Raw genomic sequence first — 20,317 nt, 5'->3', positions numbered from 1 at the left:
AATGGAATATCTTCTAAATTAAGTGGTTACTACTTAATTGGTAATATTTAATTAAGTCATTGTTTGAAGAATATTTTAAGTCGGGTATTTAGATTTTCTAAACAACTTAAATAAGATATTTTTCAAAATTATTCCATTTTTGAAATTTAATTAAAGTTTTTACTTTAATTTGTAATATTTCATTATTGAGATATGGAATATAAATGATTAAACAAAATACATGTTTAAATAATGAGCTTTAATCAAAGAGAAATTCGATCTCCATTGTTGGTTTTACATAGCTATTGTTTTAGTGAGTAATCCTCCCTAATGGAGGAACGTTCATTAGCAAGTTAGCGCCGTTTAATCTCGAAAGATAAGTATTCCTATAGGTTTATTTATATGGTTCATGACCACCCTAATGGTGGCGACTATGTAAGACTTATAAGAATACGAAACAATGGTAGAAGCTCATAAGATAGAATTGCCTTGACTCTCGCCTAAACGGGACAACGCTGAATTCCAATCTTGATCGAATAAAAGGTTGCTAGAATGTTTGACATTTTAGATGAATTGACAACTCTATTCAATGGATGATGCTTTGACTCTCGCCTAAACGGGACACTGTATCAGTTCGTTGGAAACTTTAGAAAATAAACTATGTTAGATTTAGTATTTTTATAACATAAGTGATTATTTGTTTTCTGAACCTGTGTATGAATTTATAGAACCAAAACCTTACTTCTGTTTATTGATATGTTGTAGTGCCAATATGAATAACCCTCATCCCGATCCACTCCATGTTAGTATCTTTACAAAAAAACTCAATAGTGTGAAAATACATCCTGGTAGTTGCATTAACTCGCACCTATTGTTGATGAATCTGAAATTCCAAAAGGCAAATCTACTAGGAATTGATTTATCAAAGGAACAATGGGTAAAACTCATACTTTATAGTCTTCCTCAGGAGTATAACAGTTTTGTTCTACATTATTTATTGAACAATCCTAACTCCACCGACATGGACAAACTCGAGTCTGAGTTGAGGGCCCATGAGCGGGATCTGATTGCAATGAGACCTCCTAGCATTGCAAGCTTTAATCAGAGGAAGAAAATTAAGCATGAGGGCTCTAACAAAGCTGCTTCTTCAAGTACAAATATCAGACATCATGTTCTATGTGCGAATTGTAATGGAAAGGGACATAAAGAAGAACAATGTCCCAGGCTTCTAGACAATTCAAACGAAGGTGATGCTTTTGTATTTGAATCATGTGTTTTAGAGAATGACAAATCCTCCTGGATTGTTGATTCTGGATCTACTAACCATGTATGTTCTTCATTGCAGCTGCTTGAAACTTGGGAGAATCTTCACCCAGATGAGTTAAAGCTTAAAGTTGGAAATGGCGAGTTGGTATCAGTTAAAGCAAGAGGAACAGCCCGAATCAAGTTTAATTATAAGAAGTTTTTACTTTTAGAGAATGTTTTATATATTCCTAATTTTAGTAGAAACTTGATTAGTGTTTCATGTTTACAGACACAATTTTATATATTGAATTTTTTGAGTTCAAATTGTTCAATTTCTCGTAATGGATTTCATATATGTGTTGCAAACATGGAACGAGGGCTTTATGTTTTAGGACCTGATACTCAAATCTCACTCAATACTGAACTTTTCAATGTAGCTAAACCTAGAAGCCTTAAGAGAAAAGAGATTGATAATGATGATCAAACTTATCTATGGTATTTACGTTTAGGTCATATAGGCTAACCAAAGACGGTCCATTGAAAAATGTCGTCTTAGGAGAACTGCCAGTCTGCGAGTCTTGCCTAGAAGGAAAAATGACCAAACGTTCTTTCTCTGCAAAGGGAGAGCGTGCCAAAGAACCCCTAGGGTTAGTACATTCAGATGTTTGCGGACCGCTGAATGTAAAAGCCAGAGGAGGTTATGAGTATTTCGTCACTTTCATTGACGATTTCTCTAGATATAGTTTTCTTTACCTAATGCAAAATAAATCTGAAACGTTTGAAAAGTTTCAGGAATTTCATGCTTTGGCTCAAAACCAATTAGGTAAAACATTAAAGATCTTGCGAACTGATAGGGGTGGAGAATATATGGATATGCAGTTCAAAGATCATTTAATTGAACTTGGAATTGAATCCCAATATACTGCCCCTAGCACTCCACGGCGAATGGAGTTGCGTAAAGAAGAAATCGCACTCTCTTAGAAATGGTTAGGTCTATGCTGAGTTACTCAACTCTGTCTACGTCCTTCTGGGGATATGCTATTCAAATGGCAAACGACATTTTAAATGTTGTTCCATCTAAAGCAGTCCCTAAGACACCCGTCGAACTATGGAATGCTCGCACACCGAGTTTGCGCCATTATAGGATTTGGGGGTGCCCTGCTCACGTCTTAAGAAAGAAAGAAGGCAAACTGGAATCGTGAACTGAGGTTTGCATGTTTGTCGGAAATTCTAAAGAGACTAGGGGTGGACTATTATATAGTCACAAGCATAACAAAGTGTTTGTCTTTACAAATGCTACTTTCCTTGAAGACAACTATATGAAAGACAATAAACCGAAAAGTGAAATTGTATTAGAGGAAATGCTCACAGATATTGTTCCTTCAAATGTACCATCTTCTTCTACTCAAGAAGAGGAACATCCCACTCCCTCAGTTGTAGCAACTGAGAAAACTACTACTAAAGCTCCTGTTCAGAAAGTCACCGCTCCTCGTCGTAGTGGGAGGATTTCTACGAAACCATCTCGTTATGGCTTGGATGGTGAAATCAATATGGTCGTTGGTGACGGTATTGATGACGACCCATTGACCTATAAATAGGCAATGGCAAGTCCGCAACGGAAGCGATGGTCAGCCGGTATGGATTCAGAAATAGATTCCATGAAAAAGAACAAAGTCTGGGAATATGTAGAACCACCTGAAGATTTTCGTCCAATTGGATGTAAATGGGTCTACAAGAAGAAAAGAGGTGCTGGAGGCGAAGTCGAAACTTTCAAAGCTAGACTGGTCGCCAAGGGTTATATCCAAAGAGAAGGTGTGGACTATGAGGAAACTTTTAGTCCTGTTGCCATGCTCAAATCCATCCGAATTCTTCTCTCCATAGCTGCCGCTTTAGATTATGAAATCTGGCAAATGGATGTCAAGACAGCCTTTCTTAATGGGCTTCTTGAAGAAACCATCTATATGGAGCAACCAGAAGGTTATGTTCTTCCTGGGCAGGAGAATAAAGTTTGCAAATTAAATAGGTCCATATATGGGCTTAAGCAAGCTTCTCGCTCATGGAACAAAAGGTTTGATGAGATCATCAAAACCTACGGCTTTCATCAGAATGAAGTTGAACCTTGTGTTTACCAACTCAAGGAAAACCAAGTAGTAGTATTCCTGGTCCTTTATGTTGATGACATTTTGATCATTGGAAACAATGTCAAGAAAATGACTCACATCAAGGAATGGCTTGACACTCAATTCGACATGAAAGACTTGGGTGAGGCAGCCTATGTTCTTGGTATTCAGATTGTCAGAAACCGGAAGAACAGATCCCTTGCTCTCTCTCAAACAGCTTACATTGACAAAGTTCTTGAGAGATTTTCCATGACCAATACCAAAGGGGCAAACATGCCCTCTAGACATGGTATCCGTCTATCTAAGGAACAGTGTCCTACTGATCCTCAAGAGATAGAAGACATGGCAAAAATTCCTTATGCTTCTACAGTTGGGAGTCTAATGTATGCTATGCTATGCACTAGACCTGACATCTGCTATGCAGTTGGAATCGTGAGCAGATATCAGTCAAATCCAGGAAGGGTACATTGGAACGCGGTTAAGTATATTTTGAAATACTTAAAGAGTACAAGAGATTATGTATTAGTCTACAAAGGTGGTGCTTTGAATCCCTTAGGCTATACAGACTCAGATTTCCAGGGATGTCTTGAAGACAGGAAATCTACATCTGGGATGGTGTTTACTCTTGGGGGTGGAGCAGTGGTTTGGAGAAGTGCTAAACAAACTGCAATTTCGGATTCTACCATGGAGGCAGAATACATAGCTGCGGCTGAAGCAGCTAAAGAGGTTGTCTGGCTTAGGAAGTTCTTCACCAGTCTTGGTGTAGTTCCTGGAATGGAAAGGCCTCTAGTCCTGCTTTGTGATAACATTGGAGCTATAGCCAACAGTAAGGAACCTCGGAGCCACAAGAGAAGTAAGCACATAGAAAGAAAGTATCATATTATCAGAGAATATGTGGCAAGAGGGGATGTACTGGTGGAGAAAGTGGATACGCAGGATAACTTGGCTGATCTATTCACCAAAGTCTTGGCAGTAACTTCATTCGAAAAGCACCGTCAGAATTTAGGATTAATTGAAATGTACTAATTTGCTTTATATTAGTGCAAGTGGGAGTTTGTTGGGTTTTATGCCCTAAATAAAACTCTGTTTCAATGTAATCCAGATTATTCAATATCAATAAAGTAACAGAAGTAATTTTTCATTCACTTGTGTATGTTTTGGTTCACTTAATCAATTGCTTGTCTATTTGATTTATAAATTCATCCAAACCCCTTTCACATACTTGAACATGTCTATTGTGTTGTCAACACAGTGGAAAATAAACATGACTATGTGAATAAAGTATTCCTAGATTTATCTGAACACTGGGTTTCACTAATATGACAATCTACAACAGAGTTTACTTACATTTGGAGAAATGTTATGTTCTTTCCAGAACATAGGTTAAAGTAAAGCTCAGGTTGGATGCATGGAGTATGCATTGGAATGGACCGATATTGAACTTTGAATTAGATTTTGAAACTTACCGTAAACATCTATTCAATTCAATATCATAAGTTGATCCTAGATCACATGATCTAAATCCTGATATGGTTAGGCTTAATTTCAAGAGTGTTATTCGTGTTCTTTGATTTGTTAGTTAAGCCTAAAACTTTAGTCTGGGCAATACATACATTTTGGGAACAGGGTAGTGCGATTGAGTGGGAGCGCTAACATAAATATGGAATCTATAGCTTCTATCTGGCGAATAGTAAGCAAAGGGTGATTTCCTTCGAGCTTAACCAAACGAGATAAATGATTGAGTACTCATTTCACTTAGTTGAAATATCATTTATACAGGGTTAAGTGTTTTAAGGATAAAATACATTGTAGGGTGTTACGGTAATTTAAGTCCCTTTACAGTGTAAATCATCCATATAGAGGGTCATTGATCACATTAGGATTATAACAATGGATAACTAATAATGTGTCTATATGGTGGAACATATAGAGCATTCTATATACTGAGAGTGCAATTCTGAGTTCTATGTGTGGATTCAACGAAGAATTAATAAGTCAGTGAATTTAAGTGGTAAATTCTAGATCTGCTTATTGGAAGCTCGGTTATATAGACTCATGGTCCCCTCACTAGTTGAGATGATATTACTTGTAGGACTCATTTAATTGATTTTAATTAATCAATTAAAAATTCTCAAGATAGACTTGTCAGTTTGAGAATTTAGCACTTATTAAGGGCAAAATAGTAAATAGAGATTTTGAAGGGCATATTTATTAATTAGGAAACTTTAATTAGTTTCATTATTAATAAAATAAATGATAATATATTATTTGATAATTATTTTTAATTATTAAATAATTAGATTTATCATTAATATGGTTGAACAATGGAATTGGCAATTTTTCACAAAAAGGGAAACTATCAAGTGTAGGAAAAGGAAAGTTGGAAAAGTGGCAAGCCTTGTTTCCACATTGCCTAGGCCGGCCACTTACCTTCCTTTTCCCTTTGATTTTCTCAGTTCAAAATGTCAATCATAGCCCTTGGTGGTCTTCTATAAATAGAAGGCAAAGGCTTCAGAGTTGCACACAACTGAAAAAGCTTTTCACAACATTATTCTGAAAGAATTTTCTCTCATAAAATTCTCTCTGAGCCGCCACCCTCTCTCTCTCTCTTCCTTCACTGTTTCGAAATGTATGAGTGCTAGAGTAGTGCTCACACACATCAAGTAATACCTCAATCATAGTGAGGAAGGCTGTGTAGATTTCAGAGACAACAAAGAAGGAGTTTCGGGCTCAGATCTTGATTATACTCTGCTACAGAAAGGAATCAAGGGTTAGAGATCTGAGTGGGAGGAGACATATATATTCCGCTGCAATCACTGTAAGATTTCTGATACTCTTATATGTGTTTAATTTCATATCGTTTTAGAAGTTCATATTTAGGTTGTTAAATCAACATACTTGAAAATAGATCTAAGATCCTGGTGAAATAACTTCCAACAAGAAGAATTCGGATGGATTTGAGCATGGCAACAGGACTAAAAGTTTCCTCATAGTCCACGCCTTCTCTTTGGGTATAACCCTTGGCTACAAGTCTAGCTTTAAAAGTTTCGACTTCGCCTCCAGCTCCTCTTTTCTTCTTGTGAACCCACTTGCATCCTATCGGATGATAGTCGTCAGGTGCGTCTACATGTTCTTTTTCATGGAATCCATTTCTGAATCCATGCCGGCTGACCATCATTTCCGTTGCGGACTAGCCATTGCCTATTTATAGGTTAATGGATCGTCATCAATACCGTCACCTACGACCATATTGATTTCACCATCCAAGCCATAACGAGCAGGTTTTGTTGAAACCCTCCCACTACGACGAGGTACGGTTGTCTTCTGAACAGAAACTTTAGTAGTAGATTTCTCAGTTTGTTCAACTGAGGGAGTGGGATTGTCTTCTTCACGAGTGGAAGAAGACGGAATATTGGAAGGACTTATATCTGATAGCAATTCCTCTAAAACAACTTTACTTTTCGGTTTGTAGTCTTTAATATAGTTCTCTTCAAGGAAAGTAGCATTTGTAGAAACAAACACTTTGTTATCCTTGTGACTATAAAATAGTCCACCCCTAGTCTCTTTAGAATTTCCGACAAACATGCATACTTCGGTACGTGATTCAAGTTTGCCTTATTTCTTTCTTAAGACGTGAGCAGGGCACCCCCAAATTCTGTAATGGCGTAAACTAGGTGTTCGACCATTCCAAAGTTCGACGGGTGTCTGAGGGACTGCTTTAGATGGAACAACATTTAGAATGTCATTTGCCATCTGTATAGCATATCCCCAGAAGGACGTAGACAGAGTTGAATAACTCAGCATAGACCTAACCATTTCCAAAAGAGTGCGATTTCTTCTTTCTGCAACTCCATTTTGTTGTGGAGTGGCTGGGGCAGTGTATTGGGATTCAATTCCAAGTTCAATTAAATGATCTTTGAACTGCATATCCATATATTCTCCACCCCTATCAGTTCGCAAGATCTTTAATGATTTACCTAATTGGTTTTGGGCCAAAGCATGAAATTCTTAAAACTTTGCAAATGTTTCAGATTTCTTATGCATAAGGTAAATATGTCCATATCTAGAGTAATCGTCAATGAAAGTGACAAAGTACTCATAACCACCTCGGGCTTTGACATTCAAAGGTCCGCAGACATCGGAATGCACTAACCCTAGGGGTTGTTTGGCACGCTCTCCCTTTGCAGAGAAAGAACGTTTAGACATTTTTCCTTCCAGGCAGGACTCGCATACTGGCAATTCACCTAAGACGACATTTTTCAATGGACCGTCTTTGGTTAGCCTATTGAGTCTATCAAAGCCTATATGACCTAAACGTAAATGCCATAGATATGTTTCATTATCATCAACGATCTTTTGTTTTTTGTGGTTTCTAGGTTTAGCTACTTTAAAAAGTTCGTTATGTAGGGCAAATGGTGTTTCTAGTCTAAGAACATAAAGCCCCTGTTCCATGGATGCAGCACAAATCTGAATGTCATTTCGAGAAATGGTAGAACCAGAATCCAAAAAATCTAATTTGTATTGTTGCAATTGTAAGCATGAAACAGATTCCAAGTTTCTACTGAAATTTGGAATGTATAAGACATTGTCTAATTCCAAAATTCTGTTTTGAAACTTGAGTTTGACTTTTCCTCTAGCTCTAACTGAAACCATTTCGCCATTTCCAACTTTAAGTTTCAACTTTCCGGATTTCAAATAATTCCAATTCTCAAGCAATTGCAATGAACAACTTACATGGTTTGTAGACCCAGAATCAAGAATCCAAATGGATTTATCATTCTATAACACACATGATTCGAATACTAAAGCATTACTGCTTATTCGTTTGTTAATTGTTGTTCTTGCTAGTTCATTTTGTTGTGAAGGATAACTTGAGGAAGTGGAATCACTTTCTCTTATCTTCTCAACTAAGCTTGAAATAGTAGGAATGATGGAGTTATGAACTATTTGCTCTTCAGAGTGAACCATTCCCAGCTTACCTGCTTTCTGGAATTTAAAGTCCATCATGAGCATATGTGAAGTATTACTCTGACAAGGAGTTTATAACTTCAAGTTCAATTGCTAAGATAAATTAGGAGTGGAATGAGAAGGGGATTATAGACACCACAACACATCAATAAAACAGAAGTAAGGTTTTGGTTCAAAATTCATACACAAGTTCAGAAAATAACAAGTAATGACATATGTTATAGAAATACTAAATCTAACATAGTTTATTTTCCAAGGTTTCCAACATAATGAAATACAGTGTCCCGGTAGGCGAGAGTCAAAGATAACATTAGTTGAATAGAGTTGTCAGCTCATCTAAAATTAAACATTTTAGCAACCTTTTATTCGATCAAAATGAGAATCCAACGTTGTCCTGGTAGGAGAGAGTCAAGGTTATTCTCATTTTATGAGCTTCCACCATTGTTTCATCTTTTATGAGTTTATCTCTAAGTAGTCACCGTAGGGGAGAGTCTAAATAGAGACGAAAACTCATAAAACACTTATCAAATGAAATCTTACGGTGTTAAAAGTGTTCAACGAATAACCATCCATAGGGGGACGAAGTCTAGCGTCTCGAGGTTATATTGAAAAAGTTTAACTATTGTAAGACCAACAATGGAGATCGAATATCTTTTGATTAAAAGCTCATTATTTAAAATATATATATGTATTTTGTATAATCATAATATTCGATATTATAATAATGAAAAAATACAAATTAAAGTTGGTTTAAATAAAAAATCAACTTCGATTAATTTTCAATTATTATTTAATTTGAAAAATAAATTCAAATAAATATCGAACAAGTTCCATAATATAATAATGAAAAATTACAAATCAAAGTTGGTTTAAATAAAAAATAAACTTTAATTAATTTTCAATTATTAATTAAATTCAAAAAAAAAATTGAATATTTAAATGGAACAAATTTGAAAATATCTTGTTTAAGTTGTTTTAGAAGAATCTAAAAGAATCAACTTAAATATCTTTCAAATCAAATTTAATTAAATATAAAATTAAGTTGTAACCATTTAATTTTGAAGATATTCTATTTTAAGTTAATATTCAAAAAGATATTAACCTAAAAAATATCTAAAATATTCCATTTTAAGTTAATATTCGAAAAGATATTAACTTAAAAAATATCTAAAGAATCTTAATAACCAATACCTAAAATTCCTCAACTTAATTTTGAAATTTTAAATCCAAAAGATATTCAGATTTAAGTTGGTTAGTTGTAGATAACTAAATATCAACTTAAATAGGAATATTTAATGAAAAATTTAAATTAAGCTTCAGAAAGAATCTAGATGGTTATAATTCTATAGTTAATTAAATACAAGAAAATACATATAGTTTAGCTTAGAATATAAAATTCTTTAAACTATGATTTTCTAAATTAATTTCAAAATAAATGAAATTAATTATGTTGCTAATCAATTTTAATTAGGTTAAACTAGTGTAATTAACCTAGTATAGTCATTCAAATCAGGCAAATGTGCCTTTACAATTGGGGTGGTTCATGTGAGGGGGTGCTGGGTTCAGTATGTCGTACCCACTTCTATGGCTCCCAACTCTCACACAAGGCCCAAAAGAGAGAAATTTTACCTTAATAAGAACAACTATTATTAATTGAATAGGCCCCAAAACTAAATGGGCCTAAATAAATTCTATCAAGAACTATGATAATTTATTTTAGCAACAACAACCTATATGCATCTATAATAAAATTAAACACATAGGCTCACATAGGCACACTTTGGATGGGTCCTATCATGTTGCTAGGTCATACACAGATGAAAGAAGTTTGTAAATATACCTGTTACAAATTATTATCTTGACCAAGGGGCCATCAGATCATTAGATCTGGCAAAAAGTAACCATGGCTATTTGCAATCAAGTAATAATAGGTTTTGAAAACTTACACACAAGCTAAAACACATACTCCTGCAACAAGGTTAGTTGGATAGTTGGATGTAGGATTTATTTAATTTTAAATTAAATAATTAATTTTGAAAATTATTAATTAATAAAAAAAAATTCGAAAATTTAAAAAAAAATTTGAAAAATAAAAAAAAAATTCGAAATTTAATTAAATATTTAAATTTAAAATTAAACCTACAATTTTGAAAAATTAGGTTTCAACCAACCTAAATATCATTTCAAAAATTTGCCAACTACTTTTAAAATTTAAATGTTATTTTATAAATAAAAATTAAATAAAAAATTAGAAAAGATAAATGAATATCTTTTCCAAATTTTAAATGTAATTTAAATAAATAAAATAACAAAATTTAAAAATTAGCAAAATATCTTATATCATTTAAAAATTACATGATTATAGTTATCTTATTTTAAATTTAAATAAGGTCATATTATTAAAAAAAGATTAATTTAAAATACTTTAAATCTGACCTTAAATTTAAAAATAAGATAAGATATAATCAAATTTTAAAATAAGATAGATTATTAAGCAAAAAGATAGATACTAAATATTTTTAAATTCAAATTACACTAATATCTTGAATTAAATTTAAAAAATATTAAATTAATTCAAAATGATAATTAGAATTGAATTAGGAATAGTAATAGTATAAATACAGAACTACACAAAAAATCGGAAGTTAATTCCATGAAAAAGCATGAAAAGACGAAGAAAAACGAAAAAATTGTGAGCTGTACGGACAGTTTTCGCGATCGCGGGAAAATTTCAGCACAACTCCGATTTTTTCGAATCTTCAAAAAATCATAACTAATTCAAATTAAATCGAAATTGAAATCTGTAAAAAAGTAACTTGCTTAATTTTTTCCATACTATCCAATAAAAATAATTCCAGAAACAGAGATTCAATTATTTTTAACGAAAATTCACAAACACCAATCAATCATCAAATAACACTCAATACAACATGATACCATCCAAAAAACAAACAAACATTTTAAAGTCCAAATTTCTTGCAAGTAAATTAATTACCATGGCTCTTAGGCCAGTTTTTGGAAATTATTTTACCAGGATCTTAGATCTACTCACAAGTATGTTTATTAACATCCTAAATAAGAACTTTCTAAAACGATAAATTAAACACATATAAAGTTTAAGAAACCTTACATTGGGTGCAGTGGAATTAAATGACTCATTCCGTTCAGATCTCTAACCCTTGTATCCTTTTTGTAGCAGAGTATTATCAAGATCTGAACCTGGATCTCTTTCTCTGAATCCTTGATGCTGAAACTCCTTTGCTGATGATCTTTCTTCACAATCTTCCTCACTATGATTGAGGTATTGCTTGCTGTGTGTGGGCATTACTCTAATGACTAGGGTAAGTTCGAAATGTGAAGGAATAAGAGAGAGAGAGAGAGAGTGGCGGCTAAGGAAGAGAGAGAGGAGGCTCATGTTTTTCTGATTCAGAAAGTGTAATTTTCGTGAAGCCCTTCACTATCTATTTATAACATTCCACTAGGGTTAGGTTTGAATTATTTGGCATTCAAATAATGAAAATATCAGCTTAAAAAGCCTACAAAGGTGGTCGGCCATGGCTTAGTGGATTGGGCCTTGCTTTTTGCAATTTTGCAATTTTAACACTTTTGTATCTGATTTTCTCAAAAATGCCAATTTCCTAATTCAACCATTTAAATGCCAATTCTAACTATTTAATAACTATAAATAATTATTAAATAATATTTTCATTTATCATATTTATTAATTGAACCATACAAAGTATCATAATTAACAAATATGCCCCTATTAACTCTTTCTTTACAATTTCGCCCTTACTTAGTGAAAATTTCACAAATAGACATAGTCTAATTTGTGAATTATAATTGATTAATCAAAAACAATTACATGAGTCTTACAAATAATATTATCTCAACTATGCGGGGACCATGGGTCTATATAACCGAGCTTCCAATAGGTAGATCAAGAATTTAGCACTAAAATTCACTAACTTATTAATTCTTCGTTGAATCCACGCATAGAACTTAGAATTGCACTCTCAGTATATAGAATGCTCTATATGTTCCACCATATAGGTTATCCATTGTTATAATCCTAATTTGATCAATGATCCTCTATATGAATGATCTACACTGTAAAGGGATTAGATTACCGTAACACCCTACTATGTATTTTATCCTTAAAACACTTGAGCCCGTATAAATGATATTTCAGCTTATGTGAATTGAGATCTCCACCATTTATTTTCGTTTGGTCAAGCTCGAAGGAGATCATCCTTTGCTTACTATTCGCCAGATAGAAGCTATAGATTCCATGTTTATGCTAGCGCTCCCACTCAATTGCACTACCGTGTTCCCAAAATGTACGTATCACCCTGACCTAAAAGTAGGCTTAACTAACAAATCAAAGAGCACGAATAACCTCATGAGATTGAGCCTAATCATAACAGGATTAAGATCATTTGATCTAGGATCAACTTGGCGATATTGACTTGAATAGATTTTACGGTAAGTTTAATTAAATCTAAGTCAAAGTTCAATAACGGTCCCTTCCGATGCATACTCCATGCATCCAACCTGAGCTTTACTTTAACCAATGTTCTGGAAAGAACATAGTATTTCTCCAAATACAAGTAAACTCTTGTTGTAGATTATCATATCAGTAAAACCCTGTGTTTGATAAATCTAGGAAACTTTATTCACATAGTCATGTTTACTTTCCAATGTGATGACAGCACAATAAACATGATCAAGTATGTGAAAAGGGTTTAAGATGAATTTATAAATCAAATAGACAAGCAATTGATAAAGTGATCCAAAACATACACAAATGAATGAAAAATACTTCTGTTTCTTTATTGATGTTGAATAAAATAGATTACATTGAAATGGAGTTTTATTTACGGCATAAAACCTAACAAGATGTTCCTTCCTTGGTCTAAACACTTAATTCTAACATCCGAGGTAACTTCTCTTATAAATTAATTATTAATGATTAGTAGAGTTTGAATATCTTCAATATTCAACCATAGTGAAGTAGGTTATGCGAATATATGTGTTGCGGTGGGATGGATTAACAAACTACTGTTATATCTGTGTTATTTGTCGTTATACAGGCATGTTTAAAATTTTTGGGGGTATACAATTACAGCCGTTATGCTGCCGAAATTTCGATAGAATTTGGATAAAATTTAATATATTATGCTATGTTTTGTTTAGGGTCCACTCGCTCAACCGCCTTCAAGACGTGATGCGTCAAAGGGGAAAGCTCCGATGCTTTCTCCACAAGGCGGTGGTGCACGGGAAGATGAATTGTTCTAGAAAAAGAAGATGGACTTGATCCCTAAATCGCTAAAATAGGTGGTTGTTGAATTCCTGAACCTTAAAGATAAACGTGATAAAATCACAATTCCTGTACCCTGAGGATTCATAGCACCGCGTACCCTGATCACGTTATCTGGAGAGGATTTGCAGCAGGTTGCTACGTGTGACTTCATCGGCAACCAGTGAATGCTGTTTGGAATGATGTTTACTCTTCTTAATCTAATTAACCTTATATATCAAATTCTAGTCAAATTATTATAAGACACTAATACTTAACAATTTTTTTGGCAGGCACATCTGGGAGAGGATCAACGGTATGAGAAAATTTTTCAAGTTTTACGACCCAGAGCTTCTCGTAGTGAATGGGAAAACCGATGAAGAGAAGAGTCAGTCTTTTGATAATGCAGCAAGACGATTGGCTGATTGGTTATCATTGATGAATAACAACCACCAAATGTTCTTTATTCCTTGGAATATAAGGTAAACTCTATTTAATTCTTTAGTGCTAATTGTTCATTTCTATATTATGACTTCAAATTATTTTTATACTATCTTACTTATATACCAATATAATTTTGTAGTGCACATTGGACGCTAGAGCTCATTACGCCAAAGAAAATTATCCATTTAGACCCTGTACGTGGCCGCCCAATTCCCGAAGAAATTACTCAAATGATCGGAAGGTAATAATTTAATGACTTCTTTTGTAACAAATTTAAATTAACTAATGAATTGAAATGCTAATATAATTTTTCAAAATAGTGCATTCAGATATATAGTGGATGCACATGAGTATCTTGGCCCCTGGCAAGGAATTTCACTAGCAAATTGTCCAAGACAACCTAAAAGCCAAGAATGTAGTTTTTATGTTTTGAAATACATGACTGACATCGTCGCACGTACAAACCCCAACCGTTACATACAAGATCAAAAAGCTGTAAGGTTTAATTATTGATTACAGTACTTATTATAATAACAAATATATAATATACATATATATCAACTAATATAAATTTTTAATTTTTTTAACAGTTTGGGGTTAAGGGGCAATACCATCCAAAAACTGAATTGTTACCATTACAGCGAAAGTGGATAGAACGATTGATGGCGCTGATTCACGATGACGATTGAGGATGAAAGGCCCAAGAATTTTTCTTCATTATGTAATTTTTGTAGATTAACTTTTAGTTAGATTTATTAACTTATTAATATTTTAGACTAATTTTACATTAATGTTTGTGTAATATTTAATTACTTTTATGAAATGAAACTATGTATTTTAACCAATTTTAAAATTAATTTAAATAATATTTAATTTACATTTTAAAAAATAAATATGTAATTTAAATTAAATTAAATAATATATAAATTAATAAATATATAATTAAAATAAATTATATAAAATTAAAAAAACTGAAAACTGATCATTTTTGGTGTCGGTTCCTACGCCCCTTATGACGTCGGTTATTATTTAGGAACCGATGCCATATATACCCCTATGGCGTCAGTTCCTAGATAATAACTGACGCCATAGGGGTATATATGGCGTCAGTTTTTCAAAACCCTTTAGCGTCGTCCTGATCAGCGTCGTTAGCGAATTTCGCCAAAACCGACACTGAAAGGGCTTAAAAACCGCCTCTAAAGAGAGTTTTTGTAGTATTGACAAGACTAAATGATCTCATATTTCAGTCAATTTTCATTTTCAAAGAAGATGTCATATTAGTGGAGATTTCTAAGCTAATTAATCTATGTGCTCTCTTTTCAATTTGTTTCATATATATGATGTTCCTATTTATTTACTAGCAATCCATATAACTACTAAACCAACTACAGGTTAGTTGCAATTTAATATTAGAAAAGTTAAGACATTTTAGTAAATCCATATGTTATATTCATTTTGCTTTTAACTAAGAAATGTCAGTTAATTATATGCGGTTTCCTATTTCAAATGTTTGAAAAGTTTTGTGATTACTTGCATATATAATATATATACATAAATGTGTGTGTGTTCACATCATAGACCAAGCTACATATATTTTTTTAAAAAAATAAATGGACTCAGTATATAGAAAAATATAGAAAATTCCTTCTGGTTCAAATAAGCATAGACATCCGCAGCAAAATTAAAGTAGATACAAAACTTAACGAAAAGAATAATGTATTTGCTTGAAAAGGTAAACAAAATAAAATAAAATAAATGATAAGAGTGGGTGAAGAAGCCCAATTCAAATGACTAGTTCAATAACGTTGTCATTAATAAATCTCATTTTGGAAGAAACACTTTGTTTAACACATATAATTACCAAGTCACTACTAAACCAAATTTACCAAGTCTTTTATGGAGAAAACAAGCAAGTCTAGGTAGCTATGATATGCTCCCTGGATTAAGAGAGACTTGTTCAGAAACTTCCATCTATAAATATGAGAAGTAGGAGTCCATCCATAATTATCAAATCTCACTCAAGCAAAAGAAAGCAAAACTTGATATATAGATTTATAACATAGCATTTATAGTTGCAAATTGATCAACAAGTACTCCAACATGAAAGGTATTCATTTTCTTCTTTCACTTACTGTGTTGGCTTTGGCAGCCTTCATAGCCTCTGCCTCTGACCCAAGCCCTCTCCAAGATTTTTGCGTGGCTGTAGATGAACCCCACAAAGCTTGTATGTATACATTTCTTTCATTACTAATTTATCATAACATTTTTCTCTATCGTTATTCTATTCTATAACTAGCTACTGATAAGATATACTAACAAAATATTCTTTCTTTCCAAGTAGTATTTGTGAATGGAAAATTCTGCAAGGATCCCAAGCTTGCTAAGGCTGAGGATTTTTTCTTTTCTGGGCTCAATGTTCCAAGAGACACACACAACCCAGTTGGATCTAATGTGACCCAATTGAATGTGGACAAAATTCCAGGACTCAACACACTCGGAATATCATTGGCTCGTATTGATTATGCACCATACGGCCAAAATCCACCTCACACACATCCTCGTGGCTCTGAAATCCTAGTTGTTGCTAAGGGAACCCTCTACGTGGGCTTCGTATCGTCGAACCAAGACGGAAACCGGTTGTTTACCAAGGTTTTGAAAGAGGGAGATGTGTTTGTATTCCCAATTGGTTTAATTCACTTTCAATTCAATCCAACACATGCTCCAGCTGTTGCCTTTGCTGGTCTCAGTAGCCAAAATGCAGGAACTATCACCATTGCAAATTCAGTATTTGGATCAAATCCTGCTATTAACCCTCATGTCCTTGCTAAGGCTTTTCAAGTTGACAAGAATGTCATTGACCAACTCCAGAAGCAGTTCTGGTATGGCAATGACAATTAAACATGGTTCAGAAGAAGAAAGTCTATGAATTGAATAATCTTTTTTTATATACAATATATGTTCGTTTTCTATTATCCAATAAGTACCAAATAGTTTGGTCATGATTGAATTTGTACCTCATTGATATTTTTAAATAAAATCCATTTAATATAATAATTTTTAATTCTTGATAATAAACTATATTACTTATATATACACAGACATAAATTGATTAACGAAGTGAATCAATCATTTTGCGTCATTTAAATCAATGTAGGTTATGAGCAAAAGTTACTAGTTCATAGAGATATAAAACAATATATAAATTATCATGCTTACATATCTATTATTCATCATTTGAGTCTTTAACAATTTTTTCAATAATTATATATTCAATTTAATCAATATATTAATTACATCAGTACTTAAGCTAATATGTTCTTTAAAATGCTTACTTTGAAAAATAAAATATTTACACTGTTCCTCAACTATATATAGATTTTAGTAAGTTAGTCATTAATTTTTTTTTTTTTTTTATCAAATTGATTTTTAAATATATAAATTTTGATCAGTTAATCCAGGAATTTTATCTTCTTTTTTTTTTTTTACATTAAGTCCTCATTGCTATATAATAGTGATTTTGTTGATTTATATTTATTTATTTTATTTTATTTTATTTATTCTTTATATGAATTTCAAATATTTAATGATTTTATATGAATATAATTTAATTTTCTACTTTAATAATTATTGTCAAATATTTAAAATATTTTTTTTATAAATATATATTTAGAATATACAAAAAAAAAAATAATTTGAATGAGATTGCATAAATGTTTTTTAAAAAGTACATAAATAAATATTTTTTTCATTCAGACACTAATGTTAAATGATATTTTTTAAGATTTATTTCTTTTATTTATGCTCACTTTGTTTAGAAAAAAAACTTCACTTTGTGTTTATATTATTATATATATATTAATAAATAACTTGCGCTTCGCGACGATCGATGTTTGAAAAATTTTAAATTATATATATATAAAATAAATCATAATATTTAATTAATGACAACTAAGTAATAAAATCGTATCAAATTTTAATCTAATTTTTTATATAATTTTGTATGAAAAATTAGGTGTGTACAAACCGATCGATGCAACTTGTATTTACTAAATCCCGTACGTTATTATAATAGAAGTCAGACGCGACTTGTATAACATGATGTTAGGTTTGACCCATCGAATTATTATAGAAATTGATTAATTTATAGAAAACTTATCATATGATTTCAAAACTGTTCTCATCACCGTATCTCACTTGTAATCAACATTACATTCAAGGGTACGTGTTGTTATTGTCATATCTCACGTGTATAACATGATGTTAGGCTTGACCCTAATATGTTTGTTGTATATATAAAACAAATCAATCAATGAGTTAACTAGTCACTTTTATAAATAAGTGACACTACAAAAAAATTTACTTTTAGTCACAACAAAACTTGTAACTAAAAGTAAAAAAAATTGTGATTACTTTTATATGTTATGACTAAAAGGACCGTGGCTAAAATTATTAGTCACAAAAATTACAATTTATTGTGAATAAATGTCTTTTTAGTTACAATATTTGTTGTGACTAAAACTAAATTAATGATAACTTGTATTTAAATACTATATTTTACTTACAAGGAACATTTTGTTGTGACTAAAAGTCATATTTAGTCATAAAAAATTAAGTTGTGACTAAAAAGTTGTCACTAAATGTAAAAAAATTTTGTAGTGAATCTATAAAATTTTCTTTTATAAAAGTATATGTCAAATAAAATCTATTAATTAATAATGAGAAAATAAATAAAATTGTATCTAATTCTCACACAAAATATATATTTTTTTAAAAAAAAGTAATTGATAAATCTAAAAAATATATGATTCAAAACCGCTAATAATAATAATAATAATAATAATAATAATAATAATAATAATAATAATAATAATAATGGTGTATTTTAAAATTAATATTAAAATAATATCAAATTATTAATTTCTAAATTTATATGTTCTAATAAAATATTAAAGATGAGACAATTAAAAAGAAAAGAGAAAAATAAATTACTAAAATAATAATATATTATCAATTTATAGATTTATGCTTTAATAAAATATTAAAAATGAGAAAAATAAGATGAGAAGAGAAAAATAATTTTGGAGAGATTTTAAGGTGTCACGTCACCGCCTCATATCTCTCCTTTATATATATAGATACTTGTAATATAATAGTATATATATTTTTATAATATTTATTAATACTCGTAAAATAAAATAAATTATACACTATTATATACCTTTTTTTATAATTTAAAAGAAAATAAAATTAATATATATTCTTTTTATAAAACAATAAAAAAATCAAACATAACACAAAAGATAATTAATTAATAAATGAAAAATAAATATATAAAAAAATTAACTTAATGTTATGAACGATAACGAATTAAGAACTTGGGAATCAATTTATTAAAAAATAAATTTTGGGCATAAATTTGTCAAAACTTGTATGGTTAAAGACCAATTGCCATATTAAAAAAAAAATCACCAACAATTGCCATTTTTAGAACTTCACCAACACATGAAACAAGTAAGGTTGCTTGTCAGATCCTATCGCTAATATTCAAATATGACTAAGGGAAAAAAAAACCTCACCAGCAATATTGCCAAGCAATGACAACAAACCTTGCCTTCTTTACCATAAAAGCTAGGTGATAATTTATATAAGCTTATCCATTCTAATAGACAATGTTCTGAATTCTTCTATTGGTGATGCTCTTATATGCCAAATTTTTAGAAGAAGCTCTTTATTGTGGCCAACTTTTTTCAAACTTTTTTCATTAGTATATCTATCATAAAAGTTTTGTTCAGTTTTTTCTATTGTTTCAAACAAAATTCATCAATTTATATATATATAAATATATATATTAAGAATTAATATGTCTATAGCAGGGATATTGATTTTGTCCCTATGGTAGTGATATTTTTAAAGTTATAGATATTTGATTTGTAAAATAAATATATATAATAATAGTTTACATTTGGCTGCATTAGATTATTTTTTATTTTTTAATAATATTTTTGAAATACATACACCTTTACAAATTAATAAAATATTAATATTCTCACTCTTCTCTCCTTTTTATCTGTCTATACGTTTTATCATCTTCTCTATTTTTTTTTATTCAGGTTTCTTCTTCTCTCTCCTCTTTATCTTTCTTTTCATCTCCTCTCATGATTCTTCTATCAAAATGAAGTGATAAAAAAAACAAGAAGAATGTAAATCCAACAGAACTTTAGGTGAAAATTTAATTTCTAGTCCAAAAGAAGTTGACACCCAA

At 31.4% G+C, this 20,317-nt stretch overlaps 1 protein-coding gene across 1 annotated transcript; it reads left to right on the top strand.

Annotated features, from left to right (window-relative positions):
• The first annotated feature begins 16,042 nt into the window (after positions 1-16,042).
• On the top strand, positions 16,043-17,116 carry LOC115720658 (germin-like protein subfamily 1 member 17). The gene is made up of 2 exons (XM_061108794.1): positions 16,043-16,279; positions 16,397-17,116. Exons 1-2 carry the CDS (start codon positions 16,156-16,158, stop codon positions 16,951-16,953), a joined length of 681 nt encoding a protein of 226 aa, XP_060964777.1. The 5' UTR covers positions 16,043-16,155; the 3' UTR covers positions 16,954-17,116.
• Positions 17,117-20,317: the final 3,201 nt, after the last annotated feature.

Source organism: Cannabis sativa, chromosome 1 (assembly GCF_029168945.1).
Source record: "Cannabis sativa cultivar Pink pepper isolate KNU-18-1 chromosome 1, ASM2916894v1, whole genome shotgun sequence".
Lineage (NCBI taxonomy): Eukaryota > Viridiplantae > Streptophyta > Magnoliopsida > Rosales > Cannabaceae > Cannabis > Cannabis sativa.
This window is presented reverse-complemented; position numbering and strand designations above follow the sequence as displayed.